We start from the raw sequence: 16714 nt of genomic DNA on the forward strand, positions 1-16714 counted from the left end.
CAACAGCCCTAAATAAGTTGCAGCAACATGTGCCGCTTAAAACTGTCTCGTGTGGGTGTATTCTAACAACTGCGGAATGCTACTTACAGTTCGAGCAGTTTTCGGGCCACTGGCCGAAAGGACTCTGGACGGTGCTTACCTCTCCTTCAAGACTAAGAAGGAGCCAAGTTGCGACAGTATCGTGCTCGCCAAAATGGCTAGAGCTTCCCATCTTCTGTACCTGCATTAAAGAATAAACAAAGGTAGTCAAATACACAGAGCCTACATGTCAGTATTAAATAACGAAGACATAACATAATGTGCGCTCGAACAACATAGACTGTGCTCACTAAAATGAGTGCTTATGGTTTTGTTCATAACAGTACAAACTAAACGTTAGGTTTCCTTAGCTTTCACACAGAGATACTTTAGCATTTCTAACGAGCATGTGTCTTGTCCCCGGTCAAGACTCACTGTTTCAATGACATTTTTAAACTGTTAGGTATCGTTAGACAATCATGCATGGGCCTGAGTCAATTATTCCATGTGTTTCCAAATATAAAGAGCCAATAATCTGTGCCCATATAAAATGATTCCGTTTAAAGCATACTGAACAAAATTTTACCGTTGAGACTTTCAGCTAAATTGAAAAATTGCGTGGTGGTACCGGAACACACAGCCCTTATTTCAGGCAGAAACCAGCGGAAAACGATGAATTCGATGCATTTTCTAGACACATTGCTACGCCAAGCGCCTACATCAAGAACTAGAGTATGTGACGGTTTGGCGACATTTAGGTCACCGGAAATGGGCGTGCCAACTCTGCCAGCCATCTCTTGCATCTCTCAACTCGCACTGCTCCCACAATAATTATTAGAACCAATACAAAGTTCTCCAGCAATGAAATACCAAGCTCTCGCATTAGATTTAGATGAAGCCCCTAAAAAGGGGGGCCTGTTTCAGAGCCTCGGAAAAGGAAAGAATGAGATGTAAAGGAGAGGTGGAAACATTGAAGCGAGCCCTGCATCCGCCGTGGGGAGAAGTGACGTCACAGCCGTCATTGTGCAGTGCCTCGCGCACCAACGTGCCGCCTCGACACGCTGACAATCCTCCAGAAATTTAGCCACCAGTCCAAAGAAAGTTCTGATCATTGGGACAGTCACGTCTTCCAAGTGAAAATTCAATGTTTTTGTCATTTTTAGGGGCGAAACTCCCCACACAGTGGCTCAGTCCCTCTTCCCCCGTTACTTCTCAGAATGTTCACTAGATAGCATGGTCGCGTGAGGTATAGATTGATAGGATTGCGGAGAGACACGTGGATCGACAGAAAAACGGCTGAGTTGAGAGCTTGCAAGGCTTCGCCCCGCTTATCATCTTTCACTCCATGGATATGCTGAGATTTTTTTTTTCTTGTTCAGTGGTTTTTTTAAAAGAACACAATTTTGTTCCTGTGCTGATTTCATAGTGCGGCAACTATAAATGCTAATCACACTTGTACCCCCGCAAGCTTCATGTGATCATAACTCACTACACTCACTTCTCCAACATCCACCACTATATACACTTTTATAGCAAAAGTATGCACACGTACGCACACATATCCTCCTTATAACGCAAACATGCTAAGTGCACCTTTTTGTATACACTACAAAATTAGTTTAAGGGGAGATGCGGGTCGAAAAACGCGAGTTTTTTTTCAAAATTACCAATTTTTTATTTTCGCCTGTTTTGATAAGATTAGTACCTCTACTGTTATGAAAAAAAAAATACAGGTTGAGACATAACTGGAAATCCTTTAAAAGTGCATCTAAAGAGCACAAGGTGCCTGTTGAAAGGTCCAAAGTGTGCAGTCTTCGAGCACCTTGCCGCCGATAATGCGCCGCCGCTCGCCATTGTTGATCGCATGAGCCAAAGAGTCGAGCCTCACTCTTCAAATAACAACAGTTTCCTTCGCTGATGCAGTGCAAGAAAGAATAAAAAGAAACACGCTTCTGCGCGTTTTTCGAGGGCCGCGACTGGCTTATCGCGTGGTACGAATGGGAAACCACCATTGGCCGCTGCGCACTTGTATGTGCTGTCAAGCCTGTTTGCGGGGTCCATGTCTTGTCGAGCAGCGCAGCTGAACAATGCTTTTCTCGTGTAATTATCTCCGTTATGAATGAAAAAAGCCATTGCTCGCAAGTGAAAGCCATTGTGCGGCGTGCTCTGTAGGAATAGGCTACGAGCAGCTGGTCCGATTTGTGGCAGTTGTTGGCTTGCAAAAGCCAATGCATCAAAAGTCATTCACACCAGTCAGCCGGAAAGTTCGTGATGGGGCAATGGATGGCGTCAGCGCCAATCTTGTGAGCTTGAAAGAGCTTGCAGTGAGGGAACTTAGCAGGGACGACATTGCCAATATGTACGATGGTATGTGGCACAAGCATGGCCGCAAAATGGCATGACACTGGACTTAGTTTGGATTTCGCAGTCCTGTCGAACTTCTTCCTAGCTTGCAGTTGGCACATGGCTCTGCTAGACAGAGCGGAAGTTTGGCAAGGGCTTCATGGCCCTGTGTGTGAGCGAACTGTCTGTGAGGATTCGGCTCAAAAAAGTCGAGAGGGACATACTTATGGTGCTGGCGTATTTTAGTGGCAGCGGCCACATCAAGAAGGATCGTTCTTTTTGGTGGTCAAATTTCATCAGATTGAATTATATCTTTCATAAATAAAAACTCAATTTTAACTTTAAAACTCGTTTTTCTCAAAACACAAATTTTGCCACTTCTTTCAACGTGCCCCTCCTTTTTTGGGCACATCTGGTGCTCGGATCTGCATGAAATATTGCCCAATTTTTTCACAAAGTATTACAAATGCAATTATCTAGTTTAAATTTGAATATTTTATTGTATAATAAAAAAATTGTAAACCTTTACCAGGGTAGGTGAAATATTGCATTTATTATTTTTCACGCCTATTACATATTTTATATGTGCTTCCTAATTAGTTATTTGCATTCTACACTTTAATTCAAACAATATGAGCTATGAATGGTAAAAAATTACGGAAGTTCAGGGATGAAAAGAGGGGTGCAAAAGGGTTAAGCTTTTCACTTTGTCATGTTGCAGAGCTAAAACTATGCTACTTGCAAGAAAACTAATTATATATTTGAAGTCAGCATAAAAAGTTCCATAAACAGCTCAAGTTTCATTGCTCTAGGGTGAATATTACAAAAAAAGTGTATTCGAGTAGCATCTCCCCTTAAAGGTGTTAATCTGTTATGTCCTCTATGACCCGCTGAATTACGTTCACATTCGGTCAAACAACAGCTTTGCATTGCATCTTGTTTTCAGATTTTCAGTTGCGGTGTTTTCTGCCTCACACTCGTGCAGTAGCCATCAAGAAAAGCAGCATGTCTAAATGAAACCTGAAGTTGTAGCCAAAGAAGGGGTAACAACGTGGAGTACACAAGATGGAGATGCAAAAATCAGAGAAATAAGAAGAATGGCTCCAAGCAGAAAACAGAATTAAAGAGCAACAGATGAAGACGACGCCCAGCAAAACTGCTGTTCAAGACAGAATATTGATGATGATATGTGGGGTTGAACGTCCCAAAACCACCATATGATTATGAGAGACGCCACAGTGGAGGGCGCCGGAAACTTCGACCACCTGGGGTTCTTTAACGAGCACCCAAATCTGAGTACACAGGCTTACAACATTCCCGCCTCCATCCGAAATGCAGCCACCGCTGCCGGGACTTGATCCCGCGACCTGCAGGTAAGCAGCCGAGTACCTTAGCCACTAGACCACCGCGGCGGGGTGACAGAGTATTGCAGGAGTGCCACAGGACAACAGTATCTCCAATGTTCAAAGGAGTCCTTGCTCAGCTGCTAGTTAGCAGATTATAAGACAGTGACAATGGCAATCTTTTCTGCAATGAGGCTCCTAACATGAAAAATGAATGAACTTTGTAGTGTTCTGAGTGAACGGATATCTCAACTAACAAAAAAAATTTCGGGAAAAAAAATGAAGCTTGACGTGCGAGTGTTTGACCTACTACTTTTCTTCTCTTCTATCACGCTGCACTGTGCTCCCAACTAACTGTCTGCTTCCACCGTACCACGCAATAAACCTTCCGACCCCACTCCCATATCAGCAGAACACTTCAGTTGCTTGCTACATGCTGTAACGATAGTCATCCGTTCACAATCTTGGCAACGTGAAATGACAAATGGCCTTGATAAAGGACCAGATTGGCACATCACAATCAATTGATCACCGACAAGCCTACTATCGAGAGAGTATCGATATACTGGAAAACGGCGCACACAATTATGCATGTGACCAGTGCACCTTCACTCGCTGCATTCCTTTGAGCTCGCCTGCGCTGGGTTTTCTTGCATATATAGAGACTTCGGTTAAAACTCACCCAAAGCTGTAGGTTGGTCCAGGCTTCTGTTGAGACACCCACATGCCCAGTAAGCAATTCCCTAAGCTATAAAAAGCCAAAAGGGGGCGGAGAAAGACATTTCTTGAGAGCGCTCCTGCTGCCAAAGATCATATTGTAATTTGCAAAAATAAAAATTTCAATGCAAAATATGGCAGTCAATGCAATTTCTTAGAATTTTCTAAAACTGCCATGAGCCCATAGCTAAAGATTGATCAAAGTAACCGACCCAAAATACTGATGAATTTCAAGTTACTGCAGTTACAGCTTAGGCTGTGCAAAGCTGAGAACAAATGAATAGACTCCACAAGCACAAGGAGTAGAATCAACCTTAACCTAACAAAGATCCGAGCTGGTCTTGCACTCAGCCATGACAACACAAAAACTATGAATTTTATTACACATGCCAAAAGCCTTCTATTCCCAGCAATAAAATGTCATGGCAATCAGTGTTATTCCAGTATGTGATTATTTGTTTTTACCAATATTTTTCGTTCCACATTCCTTATTCCAGCATGTCTGGCCAACTCACTCAAGATGGATTTCGGCTGAGTACAATAACCTGTACCAATAATCACCATTTTGCTCAGGCACTGAACCTCTAGGTATTTACAGACTACCAACCGCTCCATACCAGAATTTTGACTAATTAACAAAGCTTACCTTTCGATACAGTAATAGAAAGCAAGAGTTACCCAACTCTACAATAAAAAAAATCTGTTCACTAAGCTTTGCACAAATGCGACTAGTGCACTCAAACCTGACAATATTGAAGTTGAATATTACACGAAAATAGGTTGGTTATATCCAAAAATTCATTATTAAAGTATATTCCTAGCACTCTATGTATTGCGAGATCAGTCTTCATTCACTTCACATAACCGATATTTTATTACATCCAGGTTTGGTATATCGAAGTGTGGTTGTATGCAGACAAAACCAATGAGTGATTCTTACCAGAGCAGGTCAAACAGTGTCAGCTGTGTAAAAGCATTGAGCGCTGTAACAAAAGTACAATGTTAGGACCCAATGCATAGAGAAATTTGTTTTTCAAGTTGTGAAGCATAAACATGCAGTACTACAGCCTACACATCTCACCTAAACTTCCAGAAGATCGACTCCAGTACGAAAGGACTGAGCTACATATGATGTTTCCTACCATCAGCCACACGACCTTCTTTGCCTATATAAAAAAACACATAGTATCATTCAATAAAAATAACAAAATCAAAGCCGTCATCACCAAAGTACATTTCAATTGCCAGGGACTCTGCCTTACAGTGTTGTAATCACGCACTCAAGCAAGGCATATAACCCAAAGATGTGCACTGTACCAGCCTAGACAGGAAAGAATAGCAAAGAACAGCAATACTGACAAATGTACAATTAAATAAAAAATTAGGTATTTTTACACGCCTATACCATTATCACAATGTGCACAGCTGTAGGAAACTGGATTAACTTTGACCAGTCGGGGTGCACCTAAATTTAAGTACAGTGCTTATGGACAGAAAGACAACGTGGAAACTTCTAGTGTGATGGCTGGTATACACAAGTGCTGAAAACAACTGCACATCATGACCCTATGAATTGAGCCGTTACAAGTATGTAATGTTGACTGTGACCAAAGTGTTGAGAAGCGAAATTATGCCGATTACAACAAAAGCCGAACATGGTGGAAGCAAAAGTATGTGCATGCCTTAGTTGCAAATCATTGCATTTAAGTCTGCCAGCACTGCGCATGCAGTTTTTATTTTCTCTCTCTCTCTCTTTTTTTGCCACTAACATCGCCTTATTCAAATGTGGCCACTGTGGTCGCCAGTCGAACCTTCACTCTTGCGAACACCGCGACCACTAAGCCGCCACTGCAGGTAACAAATGTAGCGCATATGTTTTACCGGCAACCATTTTTCAGCAACTTATTCATCTTAAAACGTTCTCACTATGCACAAGACTTGCCTATGTCCTTGGAAATTTTCTCAGATGTCGTCGCTGATTGTGCAGCGAAAAAAAATCTTTGTCTGATCAGAGAATGTGGATAAAGTGCACTGTGGTACAGATTCCAGGGCATACATGAACACCAGCAATTACGCTGGAATGTGTACAGAGCTTATTGCCAGGGGGGGGGGGGGGGGGGCAAAGGGGCCCCACTCTGTCCATTTTCAAGGAGGTGAGCTTTAGCTCGACGGCACCCATTTGAAAAGCACTGGAGGGTATTTTTTCAGTCAATAGTGCTTTGTGCGGGGAAATTACATCTACACAGGATTTCATTGCAATTTATCAGTTGATAAGGCGCCAGCAAAACAGAAATAAACAGGTATCGTCACAAAGCTGAATGCTATTTCTCGAAACATTCACACCACGTGTCGCCACCTTGCTTAACTATGCTTCCTGGCACAGCATAGTGTTTCCAGAGGCACCCGAGCAAGACGGTATACCTGCTCGTGAAGGTTCACCTTGGTATCTATAGGTTACAAGTAAAGTTTTATCCATTTAGTTGTACATGAAGACTGATGCAATGCCAAAAACTTGCGTATTTTGCCTGCGTTTTTATCCAAGTACATGTGAAAATAAAATGTAGCATTTTCGCGCCTGAGTTGCTTAATGCAGTGAGTCAACTTATAAATACTTTGTGTTGCAGCTAGAGTTATCTGACTTGAGCTCGTGGTTAATTTCCATGCTAAATTATTTTTGAAAACTTGTACCCAACAAGGCAATGTCTTTAGCGCTTGGTTGGACCGGCAAATAGAATAAATCCTAGAAATAGACTTTGTCTGAATAACACAGTTATATTTATAGCACTCAAAAACATTTCTTGTAACACAATTCTTGTAAAAGCTGGCCTCGATACACTGTGATCGCCCCAAGGACATTTCTGCCGCTTGTGAGAGTTGTGATCAAACCAACTCTCGAACACAGAACACTTCACCTACATCTGTCCCTCCCCATACATGCGTGTACGTGTCAGCACTTACCTCCTATGAAAGAAAACTTTAAACCCTAAATGCGGAGGCATGCACAGGGTGTGACGTGTTGCTCACACCAGGCCAATATAGGTCCCTGGCTTTTTCGGGAGGTAAAGGTGGGATGTAAACAGTTCATGGACTAAAACATCAGGGGACCTCAGCTGCCGTCATTGTTGAAAATTTGCATGGGCATAGGCACATTTGAAGATCTGGAGTTGACTCCACATCATGGCGCTCTTCTTAGATGATTCAATACACATAACACCCTGGCCTCCTTCATGGGCACAACTATGCCAAGATGCAAGAGATCGGTATAACTAGCCAACACTACTGCTCTATATGCATTACTAGCAACTCTGCTAGCCACTGTCACTGTATTTCGAATGTTGATTGGTTTTTCTGAATACATGCTCCCCGCCCCCCCCTTTACACACAAAGAAAGTGTTAAATCCTTAAATAGCATTTAAACTTATTAATGTCAGTATATGTACGCCACTGACCTTGTACAGAGAGCCTGTGGGATAAACCACAGACAATGATGTACTATATCTCTGCAGGCTTGCTACCAACATGCCGTTAAGTAGTATGCATGCAATAAGCTTATACAGATTCGACTATTAACAGTTATGGGCGATGAGGCAGTATATATACTGCATAAAATGTGGAAACGGTCAAGTAGGTTTGGGGAAATTGCGCACGATATATCCACACATATACAGCATAACTACGTTTTACACGTGAAAGCCACAAACCACTGACAGGGCACCTGTGTGGTTACCGATGGTGGAACTTTTAAAAATTTTCCCCAACATCGGGATGCGGCCGAATCTCACTGCGGATGTCGCACGGGCCCTTTTCGATCGCGATGTAATTAGTTGACGCGACTGCCTCTCAGGCGCACATTGCTGCAGTCCGGAAATTTGATTCCCGTCGGACTCGGTGCTGGAGGTGGACGACGCGACATCGTACAGCGCTCGGCACTCATGTCACGTCAAACGTTCGTGTTAGCATCATGAATTGTGTAAACACTTACCGCGGGCTCCTTCATCACAGGCCGAAGTTCCGTGAGGAGTGTGCCGATCAAGCCGAGAGCTGGCTTTTTGAAAGGCTGAAATGAGCCCTGAAGAAGAAAAAATGCAGGTTCTAGCAAATTCCGTCACGCGATGTACTGGCTCACGGCCCACCTGTATCTTAATTAGCGCGGGAAACTACGCACTACAACACAATATACAGGCTAGTTTCACTTTTACTTGTGTCGACTACCACTTATCGTGGTGCAGAGACGAGTTCGGGTAACTTTCGCTCTACAACACAGGATGCGGGCTAGTTTACATTTTGGCCGTAATGAGGTCAGTTTCCCGCTATCGCTCGCCGTCACTCGACTTAACGTGCGCAATCCCGTTTCGCCGCAAGTTTTCAACTTACCGCCGAGTTCTCATCTTTGGAGTTCATTGGCGCGACACGTTGCCGCAGGTCCGACAGCTCGTTCTGCATTATGAACGAGGTGCACTTGCGCACAGGTGGTCGCGACGAAGTCCCAGCTGCTTACGGCATTTTCGCTGCGCTGCCTAGAGTGTTTGAAAAGTGTTTTGTACGCGGAGTGATTACCTTGCGCTAAAACAAATGCGCAAACTTGGCAGGTCGGTGCACAGTGTTGGCCGACTTGGTTCACAGCTGAGCTCAAGTTTAGCGGTGCACACACAGAACGACGGCCGAAACAAATGACTTGACGTCGACACTGCGCAGCCCTTTTTGTGTTCACCAACTAACTCTGACAGATGGAAAATTGCACATGTGAACAGTTTATGGGCCGCAAACATCTTGGTAAAACACACCGCGAGTACGGCGCCTACGTGTCGAGTTGTCTGCTTGTTCTGTGGTCTGCTCAGTGCTCAGCTGCATCCAAGGAGGTTATATAAAACCTCTGGAGTGGCAGTCCCGGCCGCTGCCAACGGGAGCAAGTGAAGCCGCCAGCGGCCATATTGCTAGAGGAAAAACAGGGTGGAACTACCCAACGTTACTAGATTATTTGAAGCTATCTAGTAACGTTGGAACTACCATAGACCGCAATGGAATACGCGAGTTGCACTCGTCGGTTTGCAGTTCTACGATTAAAAAAAAAATGAGATGGAAACCACTTTTCGGTTACACCAAGGAATAAATGGCTCTTCTTGTTTATTAAACAAATTATTTCATGCACTCATTGTCAGCTGCACGCTTTCAGATCAATCTGTTGTCGAGATGCTTCGCATATCGAGCTCACTGGCGCACCATTGCGGTACAAAAGGGTTGTAGTGTATATTGGGTGTTTTAAGAAATGTGCCAGCAGATACTCAAGATCAAGGAGAACGCGACATTCGCTCGCCTCTTTCATATATGTGTTTGCGTGTGTGTCGGCAGATTACCAGAGAATATATATAAGGAAGTTGAAATAATTAAAGCTAAAGTCGGAAAAGAGAGGTAATTAAGTAAACTGAGAGTCACCAGTAATTTTTCTGGAGTTATCGAATTCTAACCAATTTACAGGCGGAACCAAAACCGAAGCATCCATGTCGCGTGCAACCAACAAACTCCAGGAGACGTACCCCAAATGAACCGTTTATAAGAACAATTGCTGTGGCGTTAGTTATGCATAATATTTATCAACTTCCGTTGGCGACGTGTGCTGTCATGGCAAGCGCGGCCTTCAGAGCCTAGAAACGAGGTAGCTCGATGTTTGATACAAACGTCACTCGCTCATTTTGGCAACTTCGTCTATCGACGTTTTGGTTTCGGTGTCGACGGCAAGATAGAACCGATTTCAAAGGTGTCTCATCTTGTTTTAGACGCAATTGCTTATTTTCGAGACTAAATCCTATTGAAGCTACGTCAAGGAGGTAGAAACTAACAGGCTTTGCAGATGCGCTCGGAAAGCAGGAATAATCGAAGGTGCACTGCCAGGCCGCAGTCTGCCCCGTTCTGTCGAAGCAGCATTATTCGAAGTTAATAGAACAGAGGCGGTAACCGTCCATAGCCCTCCAACTATTTCTTCGAACAGCAAGTTCCCAGGTAGAATGCTGCGCACTGTCTTTAGGAAACATGTAACACGGATAATCACGACATGGAATTATTCTCTACGTTTGCGAATTCCTCGATAACATGCACTAAATTCAATATTCGCTCGCCAAAAAAAAAAAAAAACATGCATGCACGCAGTCAGTCTTTTCTTGTAAGACAACACCAGAAAACTTGAAAGTCAAAGGGCATTCAGACGTCCTACTAGTTCCAATGTTTGATACGTGCAGCCACAGACCGCAACTCCTTCGTTCATAAATTTAAAACTCAGTGACAACCTCGTGTCAGCGAGCATTTAAAGCTTCAAGTTATCTTCCATACAGCTATACTAATGTATTACACGCATGCGCACCTTTGATATTGTTTCTAATTTAACAAAATACGCGAAAAAGCAGGCGATCGTCAGCGAACGAAGCGAGAATACTTACATGTGAAAAGTGATCCCAGGCGTCTTCATGATGCTATTTGTGCAGCCATACGTGACGCACGGGGTCACCATGGCCTTCTAAAATTTTGAACAGCTTTAGAAAAACATGTCACAGTCTCCAAAGGCCGCTGCGAGGGTGGAGCTACGAAGCGCACTTTGTCGTCTGCTTCCGAGTCCTTCCTTTTCCAATATGGCAGCGACCGGCGTCACTTATCGGGGCATACCTCCACTCAAGAAGACATATAGAACCTCCTTGGTTGCATCAAGCTGGCACCGTAAGCGCACGAGGTGCAGAAAAATCGTGAACCAGTGCTGCACCTTTCAAAAAAAAAAAACGAATGGCAAGCTCGATAGATCTCATGTGCGGACTTCTTAATCATGCCGATTCTCCACATATCAGTCCCCGTTTCCTTCACCTTCTTCTTAACCGACAGTTCTTTTAGATGCGGAAGCATCTTATACTCGCGCCTTGTAGTGCGCCGTCCGCACCGCTTCTCGAACATTCGACAGCTGACGCGCGCGCATGCGCCGTCGCCCACCATCTGTGCCGCGCGCGCTTCTCCTTCGAGAACATTCGACAGCTGACAGCGCATGCGCCGTCGCCATCTGTGCCGCGCACGCGCTTCTCCTTCGAGAACATTCGACAGCTGACAGCGCATGCGCCGTCGCGCTGTATATATACTCAAGGTCGGCGCTCGCTCGCTCAGTTGCCGCTCGTCCGTTGGTTTGTACGGCGCGTCGACGTCCGAAGTCGCCGTGAAATGAATGCCAACGAATCCACAAACACAATGATCGACGTCCCTTCGACCAGCGCCGCCCTTTCGCATACGTGTGTACGTGTTCACTCATTTAACACCCCCTCCTACAACCACGTTAACCAATTTAGCCATCGACCCAAGTAAGTCGCAATTTAACACCCCATTTCACAACCACGTTAACCAATTTAGCCATCAACCCAAGTAAGTCGCACTTTAACACCCCGTTAACCAATTATATGCTCCGCATCCTCCTCAGTGTTCCCCCGAGGGAAGCTGCGGGCAATTTTTTGGTTTGGCCCCATGCTCTTTTCCAAGTATTTACCCGTCAATTTTCTGGTTCGCATTTTGTATCGACATTCCTCATGTACAGTTAAGTAGCTGAAAGCCATCCTAGCCTAACGCTTCTCCCCTATTCCTCTCAATCGCTTTTCAATTTTTACCTTGCTGCTAGCTTCCCTGCACTCGAATGATGTCCATCCCATATCACCTTGTACTTCCCGATTTCGTGTATTCCCGTGAGCTCCTAAAGCAAGCCTACTTATTCTATGCTGCTTCATTTCTAATCATGCTTGAAATTCTGATCTCATGCACAAGACTGCATTGCCGAACTCAGACCAGGAACCCTATCGGAAAAAAACGAATGGTGGGCATGGTGGAAACCACCACCCACCATTATAGTGGATTAGTGTAGTGGGTGAATGGTGGGAAACGCCCACCATGGCGCATGGTGGGTATGGTGGGTGCTGCAGTGCCGGCAAAACTTCAGCGCGAAATGACGTCATAATCACCGTGACGAGCTGCCATAAAAAATAAAAAAGAATTCTATAAAAACAGTATTAAAAACACCCGTCCCGCAAAAAAAAAAAATAAGGTGACACGGAGGATCGAACGTGCAACCTGCGGATTCCCATTTGAAGACGCTAACCACTGCGCCACACCAACATGACGTTGTATGGGTGTTAAACACTTAGTTGCCATACAAACTTACGGTTCAACTTGAGTTATGTTTGTCGTGTACACAACATAGACAAGATCTACACCTGCTACTAAAAATTGCACATGTATTAAACACAAGCAACTGCGGCCTGTAACGATTGCCACTATGTTAACGGCACTAGTGCTATTTTTTTTACAATTCACAACTTCAAGAAAAAAACCAAGTGGACTGGGGAGCAGCAATAGTTTACCGGCGGGGTCTGCCAAGTTTAATATCCGATTCGCGCTCGTTCTAAAGGGTGACATCTGCTCACGCTTTATGACGCCTCTAGGCTCATTCCATAGATACGCCCGACTAATTTATTTGATTGAGTATTGGGATGCTTTTCGCGCAATGTAGAGGGCGGTCGCGCCAGCGCAATGCTGTAGCTTTTTCGCTAAAGCAACTTCATAACGGCTTGGCCAAAACGAATGCAGTGTGCCGGAAACATTACGCTTCATGTTGGTTCACCAAGCATATGAATTGCCACGTCTGAGTTCTCGTACAAAAGCTAGAGAAGTGCCGGCGAGTGCGACCGGCGGCTGTCGGTGAGAAGACACTTAATTACGTTCTCTGGGAGTGCTTTAATCGCGTCGCATCGATGTTTGTTGCTTCTTGAGCGGACACCATACACAATGAAAAATGCTTCATTTAGGTTCATTGATGCCATGGCTGCGCTGTATTGTCATACTTAATCGTCGAAATCGTGTATTCTGAAACCCGGAAGCACGGATAACACAATTGTAGGGGCTCGGTCGGTAGGCCTAACTTTGATGGAAATCATGGTGGTAGAACATGTAGTGTACTGATCCCAGATTGGTACACTATATAGATTGCCCGCCAATATAAGCCCACCCATCATCTGCTTACTGCTTCCCAGCATTATCGCGATAGTGGGCAGAGCTTCTCAGCTTGATACACCATGTGGCCCACCATAACAAGCAGCACCCATCATCTGCTTAGTGCTTCCCAGCATTATCGCAAAGGTGGGAAGAGTTTCTCAACTTGGTACACCATGTAGCCCACCATAATAAGCACCACCCACCATATGCTTAGGGCTATCCAGCATTATCGCAATGGTGGGCAGAGTGTCCCATTATTGCCCACTATCTAGCCTCTGCTTTCCACCATCATTTCCACTTTACCCATCATCTGTACACCATACCACCCAGTATGTCCCGGCATAACCACCATATTTTCCACTACGTCCCACCATAGCCATCATAATTTCCACCATGCCCACTATTATTTCCACCACGCCCACTATTATTTCCACTACGCCCACCATGTTTTCCAGTATCCACCATGGCAATTTTTCCGATAGGGAACCATGACCCCTTTCCATATTCCTCTCACATCATCATACCTAGTGTAATTCCACGGTGCCCTATTTTTCATCACTGCTGCATTCCTCTTACCTTTAGTCGTTACGTATATTTCGTGTTCCCTTAGGTGCTCAGTCCCATTACTTATCCATACGCCCAGATATTTGTAGTTATGTTATTTCTAGCGTGACCTCCTGTATCCTAAGCTGACTACCTTCGTTATCATTAAAAATCATGACTGCTGATTTTTCCTTACTGAATCTGAAATCTAACCTGTCTCTTTCATTACCGCAGACACGTTCATCAATCTCTGCAAATCTTCCTTGTTGTCGGCCATTAGCACTATACATGGAGGAAGGAAAACTTCCTGTTTTTTTTTTTTCCTTTCTCCGTGGCACGTCATCTGCGTACATCATTGCTGGTAGTGCCTGTTCAATGAGTTTTCCTTGTTTCGCGAAAGAGAGGTTGAAGTGAAATCCACTTCCCTCTAATTTGGTCTCGAATTTTTGTAGGTACATCGTGAATAACAAGGGAGACCGAGGACACCCCTGCCTAAGCCCCCGTTTTACCTCTGTGGGCTTGGATACCTGACGATAGTTATAGCGCGAGAACAAAACGACGACACAGAGACAAGAAGGACACGAAAGCTGCCACACTTGGATACCTGTTTTTCCCACTTTATAACTACCTTGTTACTATTATAGACATCCTTTAAAAGATTAGTGACTCCGTCTTCCACACCTATAGTGTGTTCAGTATTCCCCACAAGTCCTCTTGAACCACGCTGTCGTACGCTCCTTAGGTATCCAAAAATGCTTTAACCACAGGGGCCTGAGTTCCTTTTCTGCTATTTCGATGCACTGCGTCAGTGAGAACAGATTGTCTTCCAACCTCCTGTGTTTCCGAAACCCATTCTGCAGGTCCCCCCGCACCCCATCATCATCTACTCATGCCGACAGTCTTTCCTTTATAATCTGCATCGCCAGCCTGTAGACCACTGATGTCACTGTTATGGGACGGTAGTTGTTTATGTCAGCTTTGCCCCCCTTTCCTTTATAGATCATGCTCATCCTGCTAAGTTTCTATCTATCGGGGACTTCGCCATCGATTGTTATTTTGCTCACTGCCTCTCTCAAAGTCTGCTTAAACTTTGGACAAAAGGTCTTTATCAGCATAATTGGAATGTCACCTGGGCCTGTTGTACTAAGGAACCCTCTTCTCAGCTCTTTCCCTCTCTCATTGTGAAAATGGAGCCATTGCGCCACTTGATCCATCCTTGTCTCTGTGGTGCGTAAGGCACTTCTTTGTTGAAAATTTTCTGTCACCCTTGTTCGTATATATTCAATAGCTTCATCCCCTTCTAGCCGAGCACCTTGAGCTGTAGTTATAAACATCTGCTCTAGGCTTGTCTCAATTCCTAGGGAGTTTAGATGGTTCCAAAATTTTGCAGCTGCCTTTCTGTCCTTTTTATGTACTTCTGCCAGCCACTGAGCCCCCTTTCTTCTAATCTTATCAGTGATCAGAAGGGATGGTTCCCTTCTACAGCTTAGAAAGATGTCCCCATTTCTTTCAACATCATCTGTCGGTTCACCCCGCTGCTTAGCATGTCTGTGTTCTCTAAAGGCTTCCTGACGTTTTGCTATGGATCTCAACTCGCGCATCCCACCAACTCTTGGGCTTGTGTCTTCTTTTCCGGGGTGACTTGTCACGTGCCTTAGCCAGCTCTATCCCAGTCTAATTAGATTTGTGTATGTCCACACTGTTTAATGATCCTCAGCGATTACTTTCTCAATTTGTTTAGTAACAATTTCTATGTGCCTTTCTGAATGGAAATTTTCCTGTAGTTACTCATCTTGTCTCCTTCCCACTTTCGCAGCTCGCCCAAAACTTAGCTCGATACGTTTGTGATCACTACCCAGACTTCTGGAGCCACATTCATCTATGTGCATTCCCAAGCCTATCATACACCTTATGTGACATCAGGGCGTAATCTATCGTAGACTGCAGCCTTCCTACCCCCCATGTTATTTGCCCTTCACACTTCGCAGTACTGTTGCAAATGATCAAATCCTGCCTTTCACACATATCCATCGTCAGTTTGCCTGTTGAGTCGACATACCCATCTATATCTTCTATGCGCGTATTCATATCTCCTAGTATAGTTATCTCGCCCTGTCCTATTAATTCATCAATGCCCTTTGATATACACTCCACCATTGCCTGGTTGTTCTCTCTGGCGTTTGCTCACGTCCGCAAGTATACTAAAACAAGGAGTGTCATCTGCCCAGCTACTTTTACTCTTAACCATAAATGCTCCAAGCATCCCTCCTCGACTCGTCAACCTATGTGTAAATGCACCAATTCCACCCCCGTTTGCTGCCGTCTGTTTTATTACAATATATCCACAACCCCATAGACAATCACCTCCTCCTGCCTCGACTGCTCAACTCTTCCCAACATGTGAATATATTCCGATTTAGCTCGGTTACGTGCGTCGAGTTTCCTAATAACTAGAGGAGACTCTGGCGCGACCATGGGAATGATGGATAGTACACACATTTGCCATCTTCGTTTCAGTGTTGTTTAATAATAATAAGATGGTGAAGCGCAACCGCTGAACATTTGCCAATATTTGTTCCGTGAGAAAAAGAGCTCCAAGCACCACGAACACACACACACAGCCAAACGTGCGTACTACCCAACGTTCCCATGCTCGCCGAAGCGCCGCGCGTAGCAGCTCCCATCGACAGTAGCGCCAAAGGTTACGCTAGTGTATATTGTCAAACTCCATGCTTGCGTTGATT

The 16714-nt window shown here is 44.6% G+C and overlaps 1 protein-coding gene across 1 annotated transcript; it reads right to left on the reverse strand.

Annotated features, from left to right (window-relative positions):
- Positions 1 to 103: 103 nt before the first annotated feature.
- On the reverse strand, positions 104 to 9051 carry LOC142795235 (zinc transporter 6-like). Its single transcript, XM_075886016.1, has 6 exons — positions 8796 to 9051; positions 8404 to 8490; positions 5503 to 5587; positions 5362 to 5404; positions 4387 to 4452; positions 104 to 220 (listed from the first exon to the last, which is right to left on the reverse strand). Exons 1-6 carry the CDS (start codon positions 8862 to 8864, stop codon positions 136 to 138), a joined length of 435 nt encoding a protein of 144 aa, XP_075742131.1. The 5' UTR covers positions 8865 to 9051; the 3' UTR covers positions 104 to 135.
- Between the last annotated feature and the right edge of the window lie 7663 nt (positions 9052 to 16714).

Source organism: Rhipicephalus microplus, unplaced genomic scaffold (genome assembly GCF_043290135.1).
Source record: "Rhipicephalus microplus isolate Deutch F79 unplaced genomic scaffold, USDA_Rmic scaffold_589, whole genome shotgun sequence".
Classification (NCBI taxonomy): Eukaryota; Metazoa; Arthropoda; class Arachnida; order Ixodida; family Ixodidae; genus Rhipicephalus; species Rhipicephalus microplus.

Excerpts from the sequence above, each read along its gene's own strand:
- LOC142795235 (XM_075886016.1), bottom strand. The coding sequence starts at position 8,864 with ATGCAGAACGAGCTGTCGGACCTGCGGCAACGTGTCGCGCCAATGAAC. Across the intron at positions 5,588-8,403 it reads CTGTGATGAAGGAGCCCGCG|GCAAAGAAGGTCGTGTGGCT; the intron begins GTAAGTGTTTAC and ends TTTTTTATATAG. Across the intron at positions 4,453-5,361 it reads ACACTGTTTGACCTGCTCTG|CTTAGGGAATTGCTTACTGG; the intron begins GTAAGAATCACT and ends GGCTTTTTATAG.